The sequence below is a fragment of the Drosophila hydei genome, unplaced genomic scaffold, assembly GCF_003285905.1.
Source record: "Drosophila hydei strain 15085-1641.00,03,60 unplaced genomic scaffold, DhydRS2 tig00008119-arrow-pilon, whole genome shotgun sequence".
Lineage (NCBI taxonomy): Eukaryota > Metazoa > Arthropoda > Insecta > Diptera > Drosophilidae > Drosophila > Drosophila hydei.
Window position 1 is genome coordinate 5,689,628 of NW_022045830.1, and position 18,389 is coordinate 5,708,016.

The window sequence follows — 18,389 nt, forward strand, 5'->3', positions numbered from 1 at the left end:
TATAAATGGCGTCGATTATTTTCTAGTATTTTAATTATTTAAATGTAACTGAAAATAATACTACTAAAAGGAAAACCCGTTGTCAAGCAAAAAACATGATGTATAAAATTTATTTAATCAATAATAGCAGAGAAACATACATCAAAACAAATTTTACAACTCAACTATATTATATTTATAGAGTCGTAAATATTAATTAACTAAACATGGAGAAAAGTAAAACTCTGTTGGAAAAATACCAAATACCAATAGGACATTTGGATTTCGGTTATGTGGAGAAATGTGGGAACGCACGCGAAATGGAAAAGATTGTGATGATATTGCGTTCCGGCGAAGAAGGCTACTTTCCAGATCTGACGCGCTGTGCCGAAGAGAAACTAAAGCAGCTTAAGCCGGACAGCAAATTGTTTCGTACCGAGGAGAAAATACAACACAGCAACGTGCTAGACAAGCACGAATTAAAGCCCATATATGTATGTACATATGATTTTCTATATTCCCTTATTTTCCCGAATATTTAATATTAGGACTGGACGAATGAAATTAAAAACAAGGACAATGCACTAAGTGAGCTCAAGGAGGACGCATCTCTTCCGTCGATGGATCTGCCACCAGTGCGAAAGACAACCAAAATAGAGATTGACAAGGATGAAACTGAGACACCAAAGTCTAAGGCAGCGTCTGCGCCAAGCGCAAGACCGCAGTCTAAATCAACGAATGAACAGCGCATCAAGTCCACGGACTACAGCAAATGGGACAAGTACAATCCAGATGAGGAAATACTGCGCATGGATTTGGAGCAGGAACGTGCCAAGGAGCAGGCACAAATAAAGCTTAAAAGTGTTCTGCAGCCAACAAGCAAAGAGGAGCAGATAAAGCAATGTGAGAGTGCCGAGGAGCAGCGTCTGCAGGCGCAACTCAAGACACTAACTCAGGTTGAACGTGAGCAATATGCCGAGAGGTGAGCAGGAAAACAGCTTTCATAACCATATCTATAATATTATTATTATTTTGAATAGATTCCGCTTGCGTGGTAATGATTACTTTAAGGCCAAGGAGTATGACAATGCTATTAAGGAGTACACTCGTGCTATAGCTTTCGATCCGGCACAGGCTGCACGCCCCTATAACAATCGCGCCATCTCGTGTGAGTATTGGAAAGAAAGTTCTCAACTACTGTTCCATATCTATTGATATTCTCTTTCCCCAAAAGATTTAAAGTTAAAGAACTATTTGCTGGCCATAGAGGACTGCGAAGCATGTCTTCGGCTCGAGCCTCACAATGTAAAGGCGCTTTTGCGCCTGGCTGATGCCAAGTATAGTCAGGGACATCGGCGTGAAGTAAGTAATGGGTTTATCTAAAGGGAATATATTCTAATTGACCACCCACTAGTCATATGGCATTTATCAACGTGTTTTGGAACTGGAGCCAGAAAATGCAAGCGCAATGAAATCATTGGCTCAATTGCGTCATCAGGTGGGCGAGCTGGCTCCCGCGCACGCTACGCGCATGGTCATTGAGGAACTCCCATCTGATACAGCTCCTGTTAAGAATAAAACCGAGAAGCCAGCAGATGCTACGGTTAAAGATGTGCAGCTTAAGGAATATGATCTAGCCGAATTGGTCAAGCCGAATCGTCTGATTAAAAGTAAAATAGCTTCAGCTGCAGAAGCTCTCGGAGGCACATTGAAGAGTCCCAATTCCATTGCCAATGCACAGAAACAGCAGCTGCAGCATATGATGCAGAAGGTGTCCACGGCACAGTCACAGCTGCGTCTGCCACAGAGCAATTGTGCAGCTTCCACAAACCAGAAGCTCCTGATACAGGAGCTAAAATAACAAAATCATTTATTTATTTATGGTAGGGGGTCTTATACATTCAGAGTCCGTAACACTATATATGGCTGATCCACTTAATATAAGCACAAGGAAATGTAAGCACATCAATTTTTGACCAAAACACGTCTAAACATATTAGCGATTGATCTTATTCCCATAGTTTCCATAGTTAGATGATTCTTTTGTTTTAGAGTGTAGCAAACAAATAATCAACCCAAATTATTCAATCTTTCTTACCAATGATAAAAGAAATCCATAGATAATGCAAATAAATATTGAAGATCTTATGTTCTACTAGCATTCATTATGTTTGAAGTGTAACGTATTTAAATTTATATAAAATACAAGAAATATAAATAAGCACTTATGAAGCTGATCAAAGAAGTGAAAACTTTGAGAGCTTTAAAAAGCTTTTAAAAGCTTCGATATTTGCTATGATCTGATCATTTTGAGGTGGGCCCTGCTGTACCTCGTGCCCGTGGGTTCCATACAAACGGACAGGCTTTGATCTACTCGGCTTTCATTGCGGATATTTGATCAATTTAAATGCGATAGGAACGTCAAAAAGCCGCCTTAAAGTAGCCCTATTACAATTAGCAAATAAAGTTTAGCTCAACTTATATTCTCATGATAAGCATAAAATATAATATCTTATCAGTATAGCAGCAACAAGAACGACTCACTTGATGATTTTAAAATTTGTATTACCACTCCTACATACTCACATTTATATATATATATATAATTTATATGATATGGTTACATATGAAACATATGACATAAGAACAATATTCTTTCAGTGTGTATGTTGGTAATTCGATCGCTAATGTAGTTTGCAACACAAATTTAGGTATTCTTTAAAGACGATGTGTAAAAAAGATATTTAATATTCAAGTCAGTTACATTCTGGAACGGGATCACATGGACAGCCTTCTACGATGTCTTCATCGCATTTGAAGAGAACCTTTCGCATGTAGCGAGCAACTAGAATTTGTGGTCTCAAATCAAATTGCTTGAGTACGTCTGGCGGAGTGTCTATCTGTGGGGGACATCAAGTTATCCCTGGTTTAGTCTAGGCAAGCTATGGCGTATACCTACCTGATCACCATCGTTGCGATTGACTATGGTTACACAAACGACAGCGGCGCGTATCCCCGCTTGATGTAGAATAGCTGCAAATGCGGTGCTCTCCATTTCCATGTTGGCAACGCCCATCTTAGAGATCTGCTGCAGAAAACACATCTTTTTTTGTGGCGTGTACATGCAGAAGGCGCCGTCAAGGCGCGATTGCTCCACGTAGAAGTCATTGGCGCTGAGTGTCTTGCCTAATACAGTATCGTAGCCATCTTCACAGGGATCGGATAGCGATGAAAGCTCCTTGGCCAACGTCTGATTCAGTGTGGTTGGCCACAGCTGCGGCTTTGTGTGCACGACCACTTCGTACGCGGGCCGCAACTGGCTATCCAGTGCCTGCGTAGTGATCACCACTGTTCCGGGCTCCAGGCCAATGCCTCCACTGGTGCCCAAGCGAAAGAAGACAGGATCCTGGCATTTCGCATGATATACGAGCTTGATGAGCTCATGCAACAGTATGCTGATTGAGGGGCCGCCAATGCCATGACTAGCACACAGCACAGGTCCCGCCTTATACAGCGCATATCGATGGCCCCCCGCGGAAATATCTATTAGCTGAACGGCCATGCTCAATGTGAGACCAATCTCGCCTATGATGAAGTTGGCAAATTTATTCATACGGTCTCCTGTGCCGCCCAAGCACACGAACTGTGAGCGTGGCAGATGACCTTCAGTTGGGTAATAATTTGATAAAGTAAGATCTCATAAGCTTACGCGCACATCGCCAAAGACCTTCGGAAAATCGGTTGTCTTAGTATCCAAGGTAAGATGGTAAAGGATATCTGGATTAAGGCACTCAATATACGGGTTCAAGTTACATATAGTCCAATTCAAATCCGCTGGATTGACGGCGCTGCAACCATCCTTTATATACCTTATGAGCTCATCGATTCGTCTATTTTGGGCATTAACCATCGCTAAAGAACCGCATTAGCAGTCTGACTGAAAGGACCACTGCCGTTACCTACCTTTTAGATCGCAAACATTTTTGCTCACACTCTTTTGACATTTCTCGCCCATTTTTTATCAGTTATTGCGCAATTTGTGTGTTTTTTTTTTGGAATTTAGAATTTTGCCAATAATCAGAATTTAGAATAATTTACATTAATGGAAATATTTAAATGATTTTCACATTACTTAGATCTCAAAAAACTGAAATACTAATATACTTCAGTCATATTTCAGCAGCCTTCGAATAGAAATTGAGCATAAATGAGATGCACGAAGCCTATCTCAGGTCATCAAATTGTTTCAAACTCTTACTAAGAATAAGTTTTATTTTACTAAGTTGTTTTTCAACTATACACAAATAAAGTTTACTTGTTGAGCAGATGTTTAATATAACGTTCCACAACCACAAAGGGACGTTGCTCAAATTCTTTTTTTTGCTCCATTGTGATAGAAACCTGCCAAAAATACAAAATTAATTTGAATGAATATTTTTAAAAAATTTAAGAAATGAAATCAATATTTTGGATCTTTTCTTAAGAAGCGCAAAGTAAATCTTGAGTGGGCCTATCATTTCAAATAAGTCTAAAATCCTTAAGTTAAATACTGAATTCTAGAGTAAGGTGTACCCACCTGATCGCCGTTCAAGCGGTTTATTAGTGCTACGCAAATGCTCGCAGCCTTGACTCCAGCCAATTGAGTCAATGAGGAAAACATGGTGGCCTCCATTTCGATATTGCGAATACCCTTGCCGTATGCCTTCTTGAGGAAATTCATCTTATCTTCATCGGTGTACTCGCACACAGCACCATCGGTGCGTCCTTGACCTGAACAAGTCATTTACAGATAGTTATATATAATTGACAAAGACTTACCTTCATAGAAACAGTCTGTTGACATGGTATTTGCACTTATGATTGCGAAGCCATCGTTACTTTGTGCGCCAAACTTTAAAATGTCATCGATAATGTCCTGGGGAAAGCTGGCGGGTCGCTCCACGCGCTTTCCCAAAATGGGCTAATCATGTAAAATAATATAATTTGCATTCTATTTTGACTCTTTTCTCAAACTGTCTTAGAGCTGTAGACTGCAGATTCCACTTCTAAGACTTTACTTAAATACTTTTGTTATTTTGGATTTCCTTAAAATTAAAATTAAACACTATTTGGCAGTTCCAAGTAATTGGGATACTTACGATCTCATGCACATTCTCTAAGTAACCATTGTAGGCATCCTTGCTGACAACGACAGTGCCTGGCTCAATGCCTAGGCCGCCGCAAGTGCCGATTCGCACGAATACGGGATCCTTACACTTGGCATACCTGACCAGCTTTAGCAGCTCGTGCAGCACAACGGAGAATGTAGAGGACCCAACGCCATGGCTGACACACAAGACCTGCCCCACCTTGAAGACAGCATAGCGATGTCCACTCTCGCATAGGTCAACCGGTTTGCCAGTTATTCCAAATATAGGCTGCAAATATATTGCCAGATCTCGCATGCGTTGGGCAGTGCCACCAGCGCATATAACCTGGGTGGCAGGGGGAGGTGTACTATACATTACTCGAAATGGTTCGCATAGTCTGCTCACCTTAATATCTCCGAATCGTTGTTGAATATCACTCGTGTTCTGGGTATCGGTCACATCAATGTTCAAGTGATATAGATAATCAGTCTTCATTTCACTTAGATGAGGATTCTTCAGTGTAGAACTGGGGGTAAAAGATAAGTGAATAGAATAAAAATAAATAATCAAAGAGTATATATATATTCGGTCGCGATTTCTACTTACAACGACATTCTGCTGCCTTTCCGCCGATAACGCTGTCAGTGAAAATTCTAAGAAATATTAAATGATAACAGCTTGTTGCATATAGCTATTCTTAGTGGCTGCGGATGGTAGCACACTATAGGGATACACTTTTCGATAAGTCTAAACTCTCCCACAGCTTTCATTTAAATATTTTGTATTCCAAAAATATAATATAATTAACTGCCTGATTTATTTCTTGAGCTGTTGATGCATCAGTTCTTTAAGCTATTCACAGAGCCAAGCATAACTACAGGAATGCATAGAAAGATATAAGAATATATTCAGCTGATCAAAAGCAGACGAAGAAACATTCAGCAAGTTACAGTGCAGTAGCCGGCACTTGAAGAAACCTTGAACAATGCGATACTCTAATCATTCTAGAGTTTTTTTTGCCAGAGCACAAGCCAATGGGCTCAGCGTATATCAAGTTCAAATGTCACTTCGATGTACTCTTCACTCTGTCTTAATACAGAAGCAAATGGATAATGTTTGCTAAAGAAAAGTGCCTACTGAAATAAGCGTATTTGACACGTAGAGAAATATAAATATAAATATAAATATTTTGTTGCGGGCGTCTCTTAATATGTATACACACATTTGACATAATAATTAATACTATTTCAAACAATATTAACCTTTCAAATATTTGGTATTTTGTTTTTCGGCTCTCCGCCGTTCGTTCCGATTGAGATCAGCGTTTGCCTTCAACTGAAAGCTCGCCGAGTAAATAAATATTCACTTCGCGTTTCTTTGCTCAAGAATTTTACGCTCGATTGTGATACTGTGAGAGCTCTGAGAGCTGCCTCTCTCGAGCATAAACTTTCATGAAGTGTAAAGTGCAATGAGAGCGAAAACCAATATTGGAACCTCATATACTCTCGTCTACTTGGGGTCTGGAAAATCGACAAATAATACGGGTTTTGCATTGTAAACGACTTGGGGCGTAACATATCTAATTTGACTGTACTTTGATAGCTTCTCCTCCTCTACAGCTCGATCAATAATTCTATATCCACGTTCAATAGGAGCTTATACAGTGCGTAGTATATATCTATTTATCCATCTATATTCAGCAAGAGAAATAAATAATTAGGCGTATTTTTACCAGCTTTACAGCCAGATAAATGTTGACCTCTTCAGTGGATGAACCTATAAATGGGACTTTATAGAATAGTCTCACTGCTCTTGGGCTGTGAAAGAATTAGCAAATAACTAGCGAAAATTCTGAAGAAAATTGCAAATAAATAATAAATAAAATATAGAAATAGACAATTATTTAAGTTATTATTTTTTTCCACGTGTATAATTTGATTTTTTTGTTTGTTTTAGAGCTGAATAAGAGTAACGTTCGTTAATATAGCTTCATGATTAACAACATTAAGTTGCGCAGGCGCATAACAAATGTTTAGGAATTACAGTACAATATGTGTAATAGAATAATTTACGAAATCTTATATTATGATCTGAAATACATACATCGTATATTATATTTGGTTTGCCTTATTTGGAATATGCAACATAACAATTAACAACTTTTTTTGCATTTCTTTATCTATTTTGTTTTTGTTTTGTTTCTGTATTTGTTTTTTCTTTTAGTTCATTATTGAAATGTATTTTGCAAACATCGATCCAATCAACAACAATTTTAAAGAGTTTTGTATTTTGAAACGCACACATTGAGTTCGTTTTGATAGCCTTGTAGAGGTTAGTGCAGCAACAGATATGGTGAGCTGAGATGATCTGAGCTGATATATTCTTAAGCTTTATCATTGTTTGGCTGGTTTGAGCCAATCTACGGCTGACATTTGCAAGATAGCTGAGAAAATTAGTTTTTGTATGAATATAATCCATATCGGACAACCAAACTAAAAATCTCTAGCAAGAATCGATAAGAAATAAAGTTTTGCATGGAAACCTTTATGAATTCGTATTTTAAAATATATATATACATATATTCTTCTTGTCATATGTCTGCAAAATCGTAAGTCATATGTCTACAAAGATATTGAATCTCAGGCAAGCCGAAGATATTTATTTCTTCATTGATTTATTTTATGTTTATATTTATTTGCGGTTAGTTGTTTCAGCATTCGGCGGTAAGGCGCCAATACGTGCAATACGCTTGAGTTTAAATAAGCTAATAAGGAAATATATATAGATATATATGTTTATGTAAGTATAACACTCACAAGGATACATAGGAAAATAAGAACTAAGAACTTAGAGTGAACTAAACTATGGAATGATTAAAGCAACGCTTTAAAACAAGTTGTATACATGCGAGTTGGGTTGACACTTAAGTCAAAGGTAATTTGAAATCAATATATCAAATATGCAATGATAATTTGCATTTGCCTTTGCATTTGCTTTTGCATTTGGCTGCTAGCTTTACTCGTGAGCCTGAGATTCCTGCTGGACCAGCTTAAACCGCCTGGGCGACTTAATGGATCCCTGTTGTCCAAAGAGCGATTTCAACTGGCCATGCTGTGCCAGCACCTTGCGTATATATCTAGACACTAGGATCTGGGGACGCTGTTGCCACTCGTGCATCACCTCCTTGGGCGCATTGACCTGGTCACCATTGAGGCGATTTAGCAGGGCAACACAAACCACTGCCGCCTTGATGCCAGCATGATGCGTTAGTGCTGCGAAGATGGTGCTCTCCATTTCGATGTTGACAACACCATTGTTCCGCAGCTTCTCCAAATAGTTCATCTTGTCGGTTTCGCTGAACTCACAGAAGGCGCCATCGAGCCGTCCCTGGCCCTCGTAGAAGTCGTTTGTGCACAGCGTCTTGCCAATGATGGTGTCATAGGGATCGTCGGCACTGGCAAGCGACTTCAACTCACGTGCCAGCTTCTTATCCAACTTAGCCGGCCGATGTATGGTCTCGCCCAGAATCGTCTGTCGAAATATGTTAATATTATTACATAAATCAATTACAAACTCAACAAGACACATACAAACTCGTGTGAGTTGCGCAGCTGTCCGTCCAAAGCATCTTCTGTGATGATCACGGTGCCGCCCTCGACTCCGATGCCGCCACAGGTGCCAATGCGTATGAAGATGGGATCGATGCACTTGGCATGGAACATCAATTTGATCATTTCGTGCATCAGTATGCTAACCGAAGGTGTACCCATGCCGTGGCTGACGCACAGCACTGGACCCACTTTATACATCGAGTAGCGATACGAATAGGCGCTAATGTCCTGCAGCTGGGTGCCAGCAGGCAGCTTATAGCCAATCTCATCCATAATGAAGTGTGCAAAGTTCTCCATGCGCTTCGGTGTGCCGCCCATGCAAACGAACTGGTTATGAACGGATGAAACATATATGAATAAAATTCATTTGATTTTCATTATCAAGGGTATATTAAGTAGAGAAACTTAGGCTTAAAGTTGGCTGACTGCTAAACTCGTTAGTTGCGTTATTTAATCTAGCTTGGCTATATATCATAAATTATCATATTGGGAATGCAAAGTATTCTTAACCTGATCTATAAATATCAAGCAAAGGAATTTAAACCTTGTCTAACAATATATGCATATCAGTATTTATACTCGTTCACAAGAAAAAAAAAAACAGAGTATATTGGCATTTCTCAGTGTCCGTTTTTCTATTGAAGCTGCGTATCGAGTATATATTTGGTATACATTGTCGGGTCTACCTGAAGCTGGATCAAGTTTTATAAGTATATTACTGATTCTGAATCGTGAACGAGTTCTAACTTGTTTTCTTATTATAGACTATTTCAAGAATCTAATTCATATGCATATCGGACTCACCTTAACATCTCCGAACATTTCCTGCAAATCATGACTCTCGCTGCCTAGTGCCAAATGATATAATATATCCTGATCCATAAGTTCAATGTTAGAGTTGCGTAGTTTAACAGTGCCATCGGAGTATCTGTAAGTAAGTAGAAATAGATTGATCATTTATAAATGAATAAGCTGTGCGCAATCAATAATTGCCACTCATTAATAAAGTGCATGAGCAAACACAAATGCTCGGAAATATGTTGATAACTTTGATGTTGCGATAAGATTCGAGTTTCCAAGAAATTCCTATTATGAAGACTGCTGATGCAAGCTTTAATATACGTTCATATATGCATTAAATACGGTTACTATTGCACGTATTTGTGTATTTAATATTGCAAACTGTTTGCTTAGCTTGCGTTCGGTGTAACAAATGCAATTACAGCTGATTACTTAAAACAAATGTGCAATAAAATACAAGTTTGAATGTATAATACTCATTCAAGGTCGAAAAATACTCAACATACTCGAATTTCACAAAATTCATATACTCTTTCACTTCGTTAAATTTAAAACTTAAAGCCTGAAGAGTCAGTAAACATGTATTTTTTATTTTATTGCGCAATGCACAAAAAGTCATTTAAATTGCGCGCGTCATTTGCAATTGACAGTGTTGAAAAAGCCCCAGTTTATGCTCTGTTCAGTTAGGCAACAACATGCACATAATTTGTACATTACATGATGTGGTCGAGTGCAAAAGCTAGTTGCTATAGCAGTCATAAAACGTTGCAGCTCAATTTTATATACCTATGTACGTACACAATCTTGAAACCAGACCTGCTATGTTTAAACACAAACATATTTGTAACAAAACAAACAATCAATTTTTGATTAGCTGAATAATGCTATCCATAACATTGAAATATATAAACATACGCTGCTCGTCATCTGATGGGTATATAAAATCAACGTAAATTGATATGAAGCCAATGAGCCGATATCTTTGTCTAGTATATACACCCCTATGGGCTTCGGGCTTCGTCAAAGAGTAGCACCAAAACTGTAAACGTCATTTGATTAGCCTTATCAAGTGCGTCAAATACGCACCGCAAGCACGAAAAAGGCAGAAGTCTTGATTTGTTTATATGCTGAGGCGTATATTTAATCATATTCAAATGTGTATATAGCCCTGACCTTGATAGCAAAAGTTGAAAAATGATTAGATTTTTCGTGAAACAAACATCTGATCATATTCACTATCTTTGCATATGAATCTAGAGCCAATTTAGCGATTCATTAAAATAATAAAATCGGAAAGCTTACCACATACAAATAACAGGTCTTTAAATGGTCTAGGTTTGGGTCGCGATCTCGTTTCTAATTTTTTTTAATTTCAGCAGCTGATAGACTCATTCATCTTTGACAGCCCGCCAAAATATCTTCCAACCCCCGGCATTGGCATTGCCATTGGCAATGGCATTCGCATCTGTCTGTAGGAATTTGCTTTGAACCGGTTTGCTGGCATCTCGATTTCTTACCTTGTTATACGATACACATGTAGGTCCATCTCGTCCTTTTCATCGTCCTGTGGAGTTGTGAGGCAACGCTCTTTAAATTCATGCTCAGTTATGGTGGGTGGCATGATGACAGTCTGTTTTTTCCTAAAATTGTCTTATCGATTCATTCGTTTAACTAATGCGTCAGCTCAAAATATTTTGTGTTCGCACACTCACTCACGAATAAGCCAAGCAAAACTAAAAAAAACAGCTATATTGTACAGCTACAGCAAACGTATTGTAGACGTTAAGAGTCTCGGAGCGACTGAAAGCCTTACTGTGGCGCGACAGGCCCTTTATAGTCGACGGCAATATTATCAGCGCTGGCTAATGGGGATGTTCAAAATAGACAAGAGCCGAACGGAAGTTCATATGCCACACTAACACACGAACACTAACAGCGCAGTATTTTAGAAAAATATGCAAACATAACGTAGCACTATGCGTCTCATGTAATTTTCATACTTGATCTGATAGGCTTGGGCTATGCTTGCATATGGCTCATCTTATGTGCAATTTAAAGTAGTTTAGACTAGATTAGCACACATGCATAACTGCTTTGCGTGATTCGCTGTGCCACTACACAATTAAATTGCAATTCAGTTTTTATTGAGTGAGTTTTTATTGAGTGCAGCGTTCACATTCCGAATAATACAAGATGTCGCCGCGCTAAGTGTCACCCGAATGTGTCCCAAATCTTTGTATCATCAAAATATATACGTGTATTCAAATTTTTGTAAATGTATCAAAAGCGTATTGAAACCTGTTGGCAATTCCCTATTTAATTAACATATTCAACTTTGATATTTGGCAAAGAGTTTGCCGCAAATTAAACATCATTTGCATAGATATATTATACACACATTTTGTTGCTAGCTTTTTGGCAACACATTCGCTTTGCATTCAACCGCAGCACTAAAAGACAACGACTTAAAGCCAGCTTTTATTTCTTTCAAAAGCCAGCTCAGAGGCAGATCTACAGATATGTGTATATATACACAATGTTAAGTGAAGTATGCCAGAGAGAAGACACAAGTACGAATACATAAACGTGGCCGAAACGAAAAAGTAAATAAATGTGTTTAGCGGAGGCAAAAGCAAAAACTTCGTCAATGAGCAGAAAAGAAAAAAACGAAACAACACTACAAAGGGGGCTCGACTATAACGGAGAGAAATATAGGCAGAGACAGAGAGAGAGATAGAGAGAGAGAGCGATAGCGAGAGCGAGAGAAAGACAGAGTGTGTGGGCAAGAGTGAGCCAGGGCATCCGCGCTACGTGTTGCGACTCGCGACCACATTTGGAGGTCAATAAGTCCAGTTGGCTAATTGATATTTGGTTTTGTTAACGTGATTCATTGATATTGCGGTACTTTAAGACTACAAAAAAAACACTTGAGCTGTAAAGTTCAAAAAAGGGCTTAAATTACTTGAGTAACTGTCTGAGTGCTTTGCAGGCCTTTATAAGTCAAATACTTTGAAATTCTGTTAATATATTTGTCTATATATTTGAGAGCCAGATGAAATATAAAATAAATAATTTAGATAACTCCCTCTGCAACGATCTGATATTGCTTTTCTCGGAAACTCTTATGTAGCAACAGGTGTATGCTTTCTTAAAATACAATTCGAAAAGCCAAACACTTTAAGACGTGGAGTAAAGAGTGAAAACAAAAAAAGAGGAAAGTTAACTTTTACTGTCGCATGTACAAAGCGACTCAAACACTTTCTTTTCCCCTCGACAAAGAACGTAATTGTTATTTAATGGCCGTTTGCATTGTTTGCCACGCTGACTGGCTGCAGTTCCTTTGAGCCGTTGAGCCGTTGAGTCTCATAAGTGCACTGCAATTCCGTACAAGCTGTCAACAAAACGCTCGATAGTCATGGCCTTGAATCGTATGCGTCGGAGTTTTCCAGCACACAGATCCATGCACACACACACACACACACACACAATCACATATATATATATATATATTTATATATACATATTCATATAAGTGCTGCATTTACCGCCCACGCACTGTGGGGCAACAAATTTATCATGACTTGGTTGAATAAAAACGAAAGTCTTTGCCAGCTCGCGTCAGTTCTCATTTGGCATCAAATTCCATGGGGCTTATGTAACTGCCGTTTGAATGCCATAAATCATATTGTGCGCATTACATTTAATAAATGATACAGAAGATGCTGCATGAGCACAAGAATCAGCCGCAAAAGCTTTTAATGCAAACGAACAACGAACAAATAGCCATCGCATTGTGGTTACCAAAACAGGCAGAAGCACAGAAGGCAAGAGCTGAAGTGAATTAGCGCAGCATACTTTTAGGAAGGTCTTAAAAAGCATAAGTGTTTTGGTATCGATCTGATCTGAGGAATTTGAATGCCTGTCAATTATAGTATTAACACTAAGGCTAACTGCCATTTAATTATTGTAAGCTCATCTGTAAGACTCTAATCAAATGTATTCATAATCCAAGTCTCACCTCTGCCACACAAATGCTGTGGAATCAACTGTTAGTCGCTTGGCCTGCAATTGCCATGCAAATTACTCAGTCTAAGCTGGCTAAAGGTCAGAGTTGAAGAAAAGGTGTCTGATGTATGATAAAAGAACCGAAATTGAAGGACGCCGAAGCAATACAAATTCGCACGTCATTAAGCAAAGCGATTATATTCAAGTATCACGACAGAGACAGGAGCTCTAAGGCAGTTGTAACAAATGTCATGGCCACATCGTAATCCTGTCAGCCAAATTTTGTATTACTCACGCGTCAGTGCTGTCAAATTGAAAATAGAATTATGTTCGACAGGCCGTCGAACGTGGTCAAAATTCAAATACTACACCAAAAGGCCAATCAATAATGCTCAAATTATATTATGGTCTTAGACGCAGTGACATGTGCATTGTCACTGCTATTCTTATACACAATCGAAATATATATGGGATGGGATGGCAAAAATAATAATATTATTTAAATCAAAAGTAACTTTTACTTACTTACTAGATTTAGATATAAATATTTAAAGATATAAGTAATAAAAGTCCATAATATATAGATACATTTATAGCTAATTTTCTTCAGTTATCAATTGTTTTTACAGGGTAGTGCTCAGTCGCATGCTAAAACTCTTGCGAACTACTGTGCGTATGAGCAATGTAAGCGTCATTGTGTTGCCTTTAGGCTACGCTGCTTTTGATTATCACTGCCTGTTGGACACTTCCCACGCAGTCAGCTCCACCCACACACACACACACAGACACATAGACAGCTAGCAATTATTGCTCACAATACTGAAGCGACCTGCTTTGGGGCATGTGTATTTTTAGGCCTCGACAGGCAGCTGTTGAGTTAATTGAGTTAGGCCTTTAACCCGATTTGCTTGGCCAGCACTGAAAAGTGTGCTATAGAGTTTTAAGGCGAAAGAAGGGAAGGACTGTATTTATTCTTATCTTTTTGCTGCACTCTGTCTTCGTAACCAAAAACAACTTGACAAACTTTGGCTGCAGCCTGCAGCCACCAGCACTAAAAGCTAACGCAAAAAGTTCAAAGTGCAAATTGTTTGGCTGTAACTAAGACATTGTTGTTGCCATTGTCGTTAGTTGCGCAGTCTTAGCAAATTGAGTAAACAAAGTTCGTGGCATGCAACTTAATTTGATTGCTGCAAGTCCTAGTCTAAGTTAGTTTTATATATTTATTTGGATTTGCACACTCACTCATCGATCTCCTCCTCGGACAGCGAGTGACTGTTGGCCGTAAGCAGCGACATCTTGCGGTGGGCGCTGTAAATAAAAAAAACGCAATGAAAACTTTTTTGAGTGCTTTATGTGTGAGTGCTAAAAACTAAGGGCTTGGCGGAAAAAGAAAGAAAAAAACTTAATGAGCTTTGCTTAGGGCCAGGGCAAGCGAAGACCGTTTTGACAGCTTTTAATTAAAAACCAACGATGCAAAACGTCACGCGCCACAAAGGACTATGACGACCAGTCGTGTGTGTGCGCGTGTGTATGTTTGTTTGTTTGAGTGGCAGCCGTCTGACCACAGCTGCGAACCAGCTCTAAGGTCCTTGAAAATAACCACAACTGCTGCGCTAGTTATTCGCGACTAGCGGGTCCGTCCGTCTGGCCGCCAGTCCGCAGAGGGTAATCATAGTCAGCTGGTCCGCTCTGTGGCACAACCTGCTCAAACATGATTCTGTTAGATTGAACACGTACAACGTATGACAGCGAAAACTTAAGCATTAAGCTATGCGGCTCACGCGCTTAGAGTTTGACAACAGTTTTATAGAGCGCAGATATACATTGTAGAGCATGTATAAAGATGCTTAAATATACTTTTGTTGAGGCTATAAACTGATAGGAGAGCGCACAAATACCCTGTACCAGCATAAGGTGGCTGGTGTATGCACTTCCAAAGCTTTTATGATCCGTATACAATCAGTCTCTAATCGCCAGGGTATTCGACTAGTCGCACTGATTGACGACTTCTTATCGCTGCGGCTGTTAGCGCTGGGTATTTTAGTGCCAAGGTTCAAGGCTACAATTAACGGATGGATGACAGCCGAAGCGAAGCAGGAAATTGAGTGTCGTTGACTGACACGTTTTTCGTTTATTTTTAAAAAACTTATTTATAAAAGCGTGAATGGCGGGCAACGGCAAAAGTCAGGCCAGGTATATCAGGATAAGGACAATTTTCATAGCATGCTTTGAGGGGCTGGCTAATAATTTGGATATAATATAATAAAAATAACTAGAGGTTAGTTGCACAGCTTGAGAACAGGATATAAAACATATTTTCCCATATACTTGACAACTTGAGTTGATACCAGCTAAATCAATATTCTGACTTAATTATGCCATTGCCAATGTGAGCGCGCTCAGAATGTAATTTGAGCCGTAGCATTCTAACATATACGCACAATCGCTGACGATGCAAAGTTGTTCTGCATTAAAGGGGGTTTTTCTTTGCAAGCCTTGTGCTGGGTGACCCAATAAATGAGAGCAGCCTTGAAAAAGTTTGCTGAACCGTTCAATGAGCATTTGCAGAGTCATCAACAAATGCAAATTTCTCCATTTGTTGCTATTGTAAAGGCGCAAATTGAAAAGCAGAAAAACTTTTTCAATTAGTATTATAAGTTGGCTTCGGTGCCGCTGCTGGCCCATAATTATAGGGGCCCACATATTTGTAGAGTAGACCATAGAAACTAACCTTTGGCAGGATAACGAACTATTGATTTTCTTAAGTGAAAACTTCAATCGTAAATCAAATAAAACGACGAAAACTTTTTATGTTGCGTCAAATACATACAGGTATCTGCCATACACCATTTACGAAATAAAAGAATGTAAACAAAACAATGTTGTGCACTTACGTAAAGGTAAAAGTTTTGCCTTCGTTAGAGCTGACTGCGGCTAAAAAACGCGCGTAATTTGACTTTTGGCAGCGCGCCCTCTTTTCCTTGTGCTTTTGCTGCTGTTTTGTTTATCTGCTAGTCTGCTGCGACTCACGTGTAACAAGCACAACGTAACGGTTGCTCACCCTTTCTCTCTCTCTCTCTGTCTGCCTGTGTCTCTGTCGCACTCACTAGCGTAATTATGCACACGCACACTAGCACAGTCGGCAGAGGCGTTGACGTCCACAGCGTCGCGAAGTTCAACGTAGACTGACTGAGAGAATGGACGAATAAAAACTCAAGTGCTGCCTGCTGCTTTCTGCATGCTGCTCGCAGTCGCTGCGCTGCTTCCGAGCAAACTCAGCTCAACACTCCACAGGAAGCTCGTTGTCATGAAACTCACTCAAACGACGCCGAACGTTAAACAATGTTGGCAATGTGTGAGCAAACTCTTTGTTTAAATTGTCGTGTGCAAAAGTAAAAAGTTAATTATAATCGACAAACACGAGCCGACAATTACCACGCATGTTCGAAGAAAAGCAAAACAAAATTAATTTTTGCTTTTTGCTATGCTCTGTGTCTAACTTGTGCTCAAAGTTAGCTCACTTTCTATCACATGGCAGCTGAGGTAAAAAGGGGGTGTGGCTGTCGCTGCGCTGCCCAGACCTAGCGCAGCGCTGCGCTGCTCTGCGCTGCTTACTGCTAGCTGCGTGCAACAGCTGCGCAGCGGGACAGAGACTCGGCTGATTCCTCCTCTGGAAAATCTGTCCTTGTTTAATTGTAGAATGGGCCATTAATGCGTTAAAGCGTTAAATTCAAGCGCCAAATGTGGCGCTTATTGAATTAAGTTTTGAGCTACCGAAGCGTTAACGTTTTGTCTGACCCTCGTCCGCTGGCCCAAGATACGCATACGCCATGTAATTTCATTCTTTTTTAAGTACTTTTAATTGCAAACGTTGCTAAGCTTAGCTGGCTGGATGGAAATACATTTTATTTTCAGCTCATAAAACAGAAAATTGTGCTTTTATACCCTCAAATAAAACGATAAACGTTCCAGGGAATTTAATATGCATATTTTGTAGGTATGCATGAGTCTTTGTTTGCACATATTCGTGTTTACTCTGGCGTTTCGTTAATGTATTTGGACATTTGTTTGAAGTGTGTTTGCCTTTGTTGCCATGAATAATATGTTCATGAATAATATTTTCTAGATATTTTAATAAAGAATAATAATAAAAAAATACATAATTATGTGTATTGTCAGATAATTAGATTTAGCGAAGAGTAAACTTTTGGCTCTAAGGCAGTTTCCATTAGATGGCTAACAGTGGATAGCAAAGAGAAATAGGCTATCGTCCACCTTTACTTTGTTTAAACATCATCATAATCTAATCGGCATCTAATTCGGAAACATAATGCAATCAACAGAGAGCTAAAATCTAAATTTTGTGAGCATTGCGAACGGCTGCCAAACTGGGAACTGCCTTTAAACAGTTTATTATAAAAAATAGTTTCAATATTGCCTAATTAAGTGTTTTACTTAGACATTCCCAATATTTTTTTTTAAATTGTTGTTTTTAATTTCAATCTGTCTTATACTAGACAATAAACAAATTTGTTAACAATAATATTACGTAACCGGATGGCTTGGGCTCCAATACGATCAATCCATATATTTACCTACTTTACATATTTAGCTAGTTATGTGGGGCAGGTCTAGGACATGTAATCTTTTGAGTCGCCTGTGGTTGCTTGAGTCTTAGTGCTAGAGCATTGTCGTTGGTATGTAGCTTATTCATGTACCTGTTAGCATATAGTTGTATTTCTTCTTTAACAAGGGGCAGTTTAACATCTTTGTGGATAGTATAATTAGTCACCTACCAGGGTGCACAAGTAATCATTCTGAGAGTCTTGTTCTGGTATCGCTTTATAATTTCGATATTTGAATT

At 39.0% G+C, this 18,389-nt stretch overlaps 4 protein-coding genes across 7 annotated transcripts; 1 reads left to right on the forward strand and 3 right to left on the reverse strand.

Moving 5' to 3' along the window:
• Nucleotides 1-143: 143 nt before the first annotated feature.
• On the forward strand, nt 144-1,955 carry LOC111596180 (sperm-associated antigen 1). Its single transcript, XM_023310284.2, has 5 exons — nt 144-473; nt 528-961; nt 1,020-1,147; nt 1,214-1,341; nt 1,394-1,955. The coding sequence occupies exons 1-5, from the start codon at nt 207-209 to the stop codon at nt 1,838-1,840; spliced, it is 1,404 nt and encodes a 467-aa protein (XP_023166052.1). The 5' UTR covers nt 144-206; the 3' UTR covers nt 1,841-1,955.
• A 681-nt stretch (nt 1,956-2,636) lies between these two features.
• On the reverse strand, nt 2,637-4,126 carry LOC111596173 (uridine phosphorylase 1-like). Of its 2 annotated transcripts, none has more exons than XM_023310272.2 (4): nt 3,943-4,126; nt 3,689-3,869; nt 2,939-3,622; nt 2,637-2,879 (listed from the first exon to the last, which is right to left on the reverse strand). In XM_023310272.2, the coding sequence occupies exons 1-4, from the start codon at nt 3,981-3,983 to the stop codon at nt 2,736-2,738; spliced, it is 1,050 nt and encodes a 349-aa protein (XP_023166040.1). In that variant the 5' UTR covers nt 3,984-4,126; the 3' UTR covers nt 2,637-2,735. The 2 variants fall into 2 exon arrangements, with proteins under 2 accessions (XP_023166040.1, XP_023166039.1); XM_023310271.2 differs by having other exon boundaries at nt 3,689-3,891; nt 3,943-4,123.
• Nucleotides 4,127-4,267: 141 nt separating this feature from the next.
• LOC111596174 (uridine phosphorylase 1) lies at nt 4,268-6,438 on the reverse strand. Of its 2 annotated transcripts, none has more exons than XM_023310273.2 (7): nt 6,371-6,438; nt 5,715-5,746; nt 5,514-5,634; nt 5,118-5,453; nt 4,798-4,939; nt 4,556-4,749; nt 4,268-4,380 (listed from the first exon to the last, which is right to left on the reverse strand). In XM_023310273.2, the coding sequence occupies exons 2-7, from the start codon at nt 5,720-5,722 to the stop codon at nt 4,291-4,293; spliced, it is 891 nt and encodes a 296-aa protein (XP_023166041.1). In that variant the 5' UTR covers nt 5,723-5,746; nt 6,371-6,438; the 3' UTR covers nt 4,268-4,290. The 2 variants fall into 2 exon arrangements, with proteins under 2 accessions (XP_023166041.1, XP_023166042.1); XM_023310274.2 differs by having other exon boundaries at nt 5,715-5,761; nt 6,371-6,437.
• Nucleotides 6,439-7,336: 898 nt separating this feature from the next.
• Nucleotides 7,337-16,700, reverse strand: LOC111596181 (uridine phosphorylase 1-like). 2 transcript variants are annotated; one of them, XM_023310286.2, is made up of 5 exons: nt 16,420-16,700; nt 14,768-14,833; nt 9,524-9,647; nt 8,699-9,046; nt 7,337-8,639 (listed from the first exon to the last, which is right to left on the reverse strand). In XM_023310286.2, the coding sequence occupies exons 2-5, from the start codon at nt 14,818-14,820 to the stop codon at nt 8,124-8,126; spliced, it is 1,041 nt and encodes a 346-aa protein (XP_023166054.2). In that variant the 5' UTR covers nt 14,821-14,833; nt 16,420-16,700; the 3' UTR covers nt 7,337-8,123. The 2 variants fall into 2 exon arrangements, with proteins under 2 accessions (XP_023166054.2, XP_023166053.2); XM_023310285.2 differs by lacking the exons at nt 14,768-14,833; nt 16,420-16,700 and adding exons at nt 11,038-11,170; nt 11,233-11,331.
• Nucleotides 16,701-18,389: the final 1,689 nt, after the last annotated feature.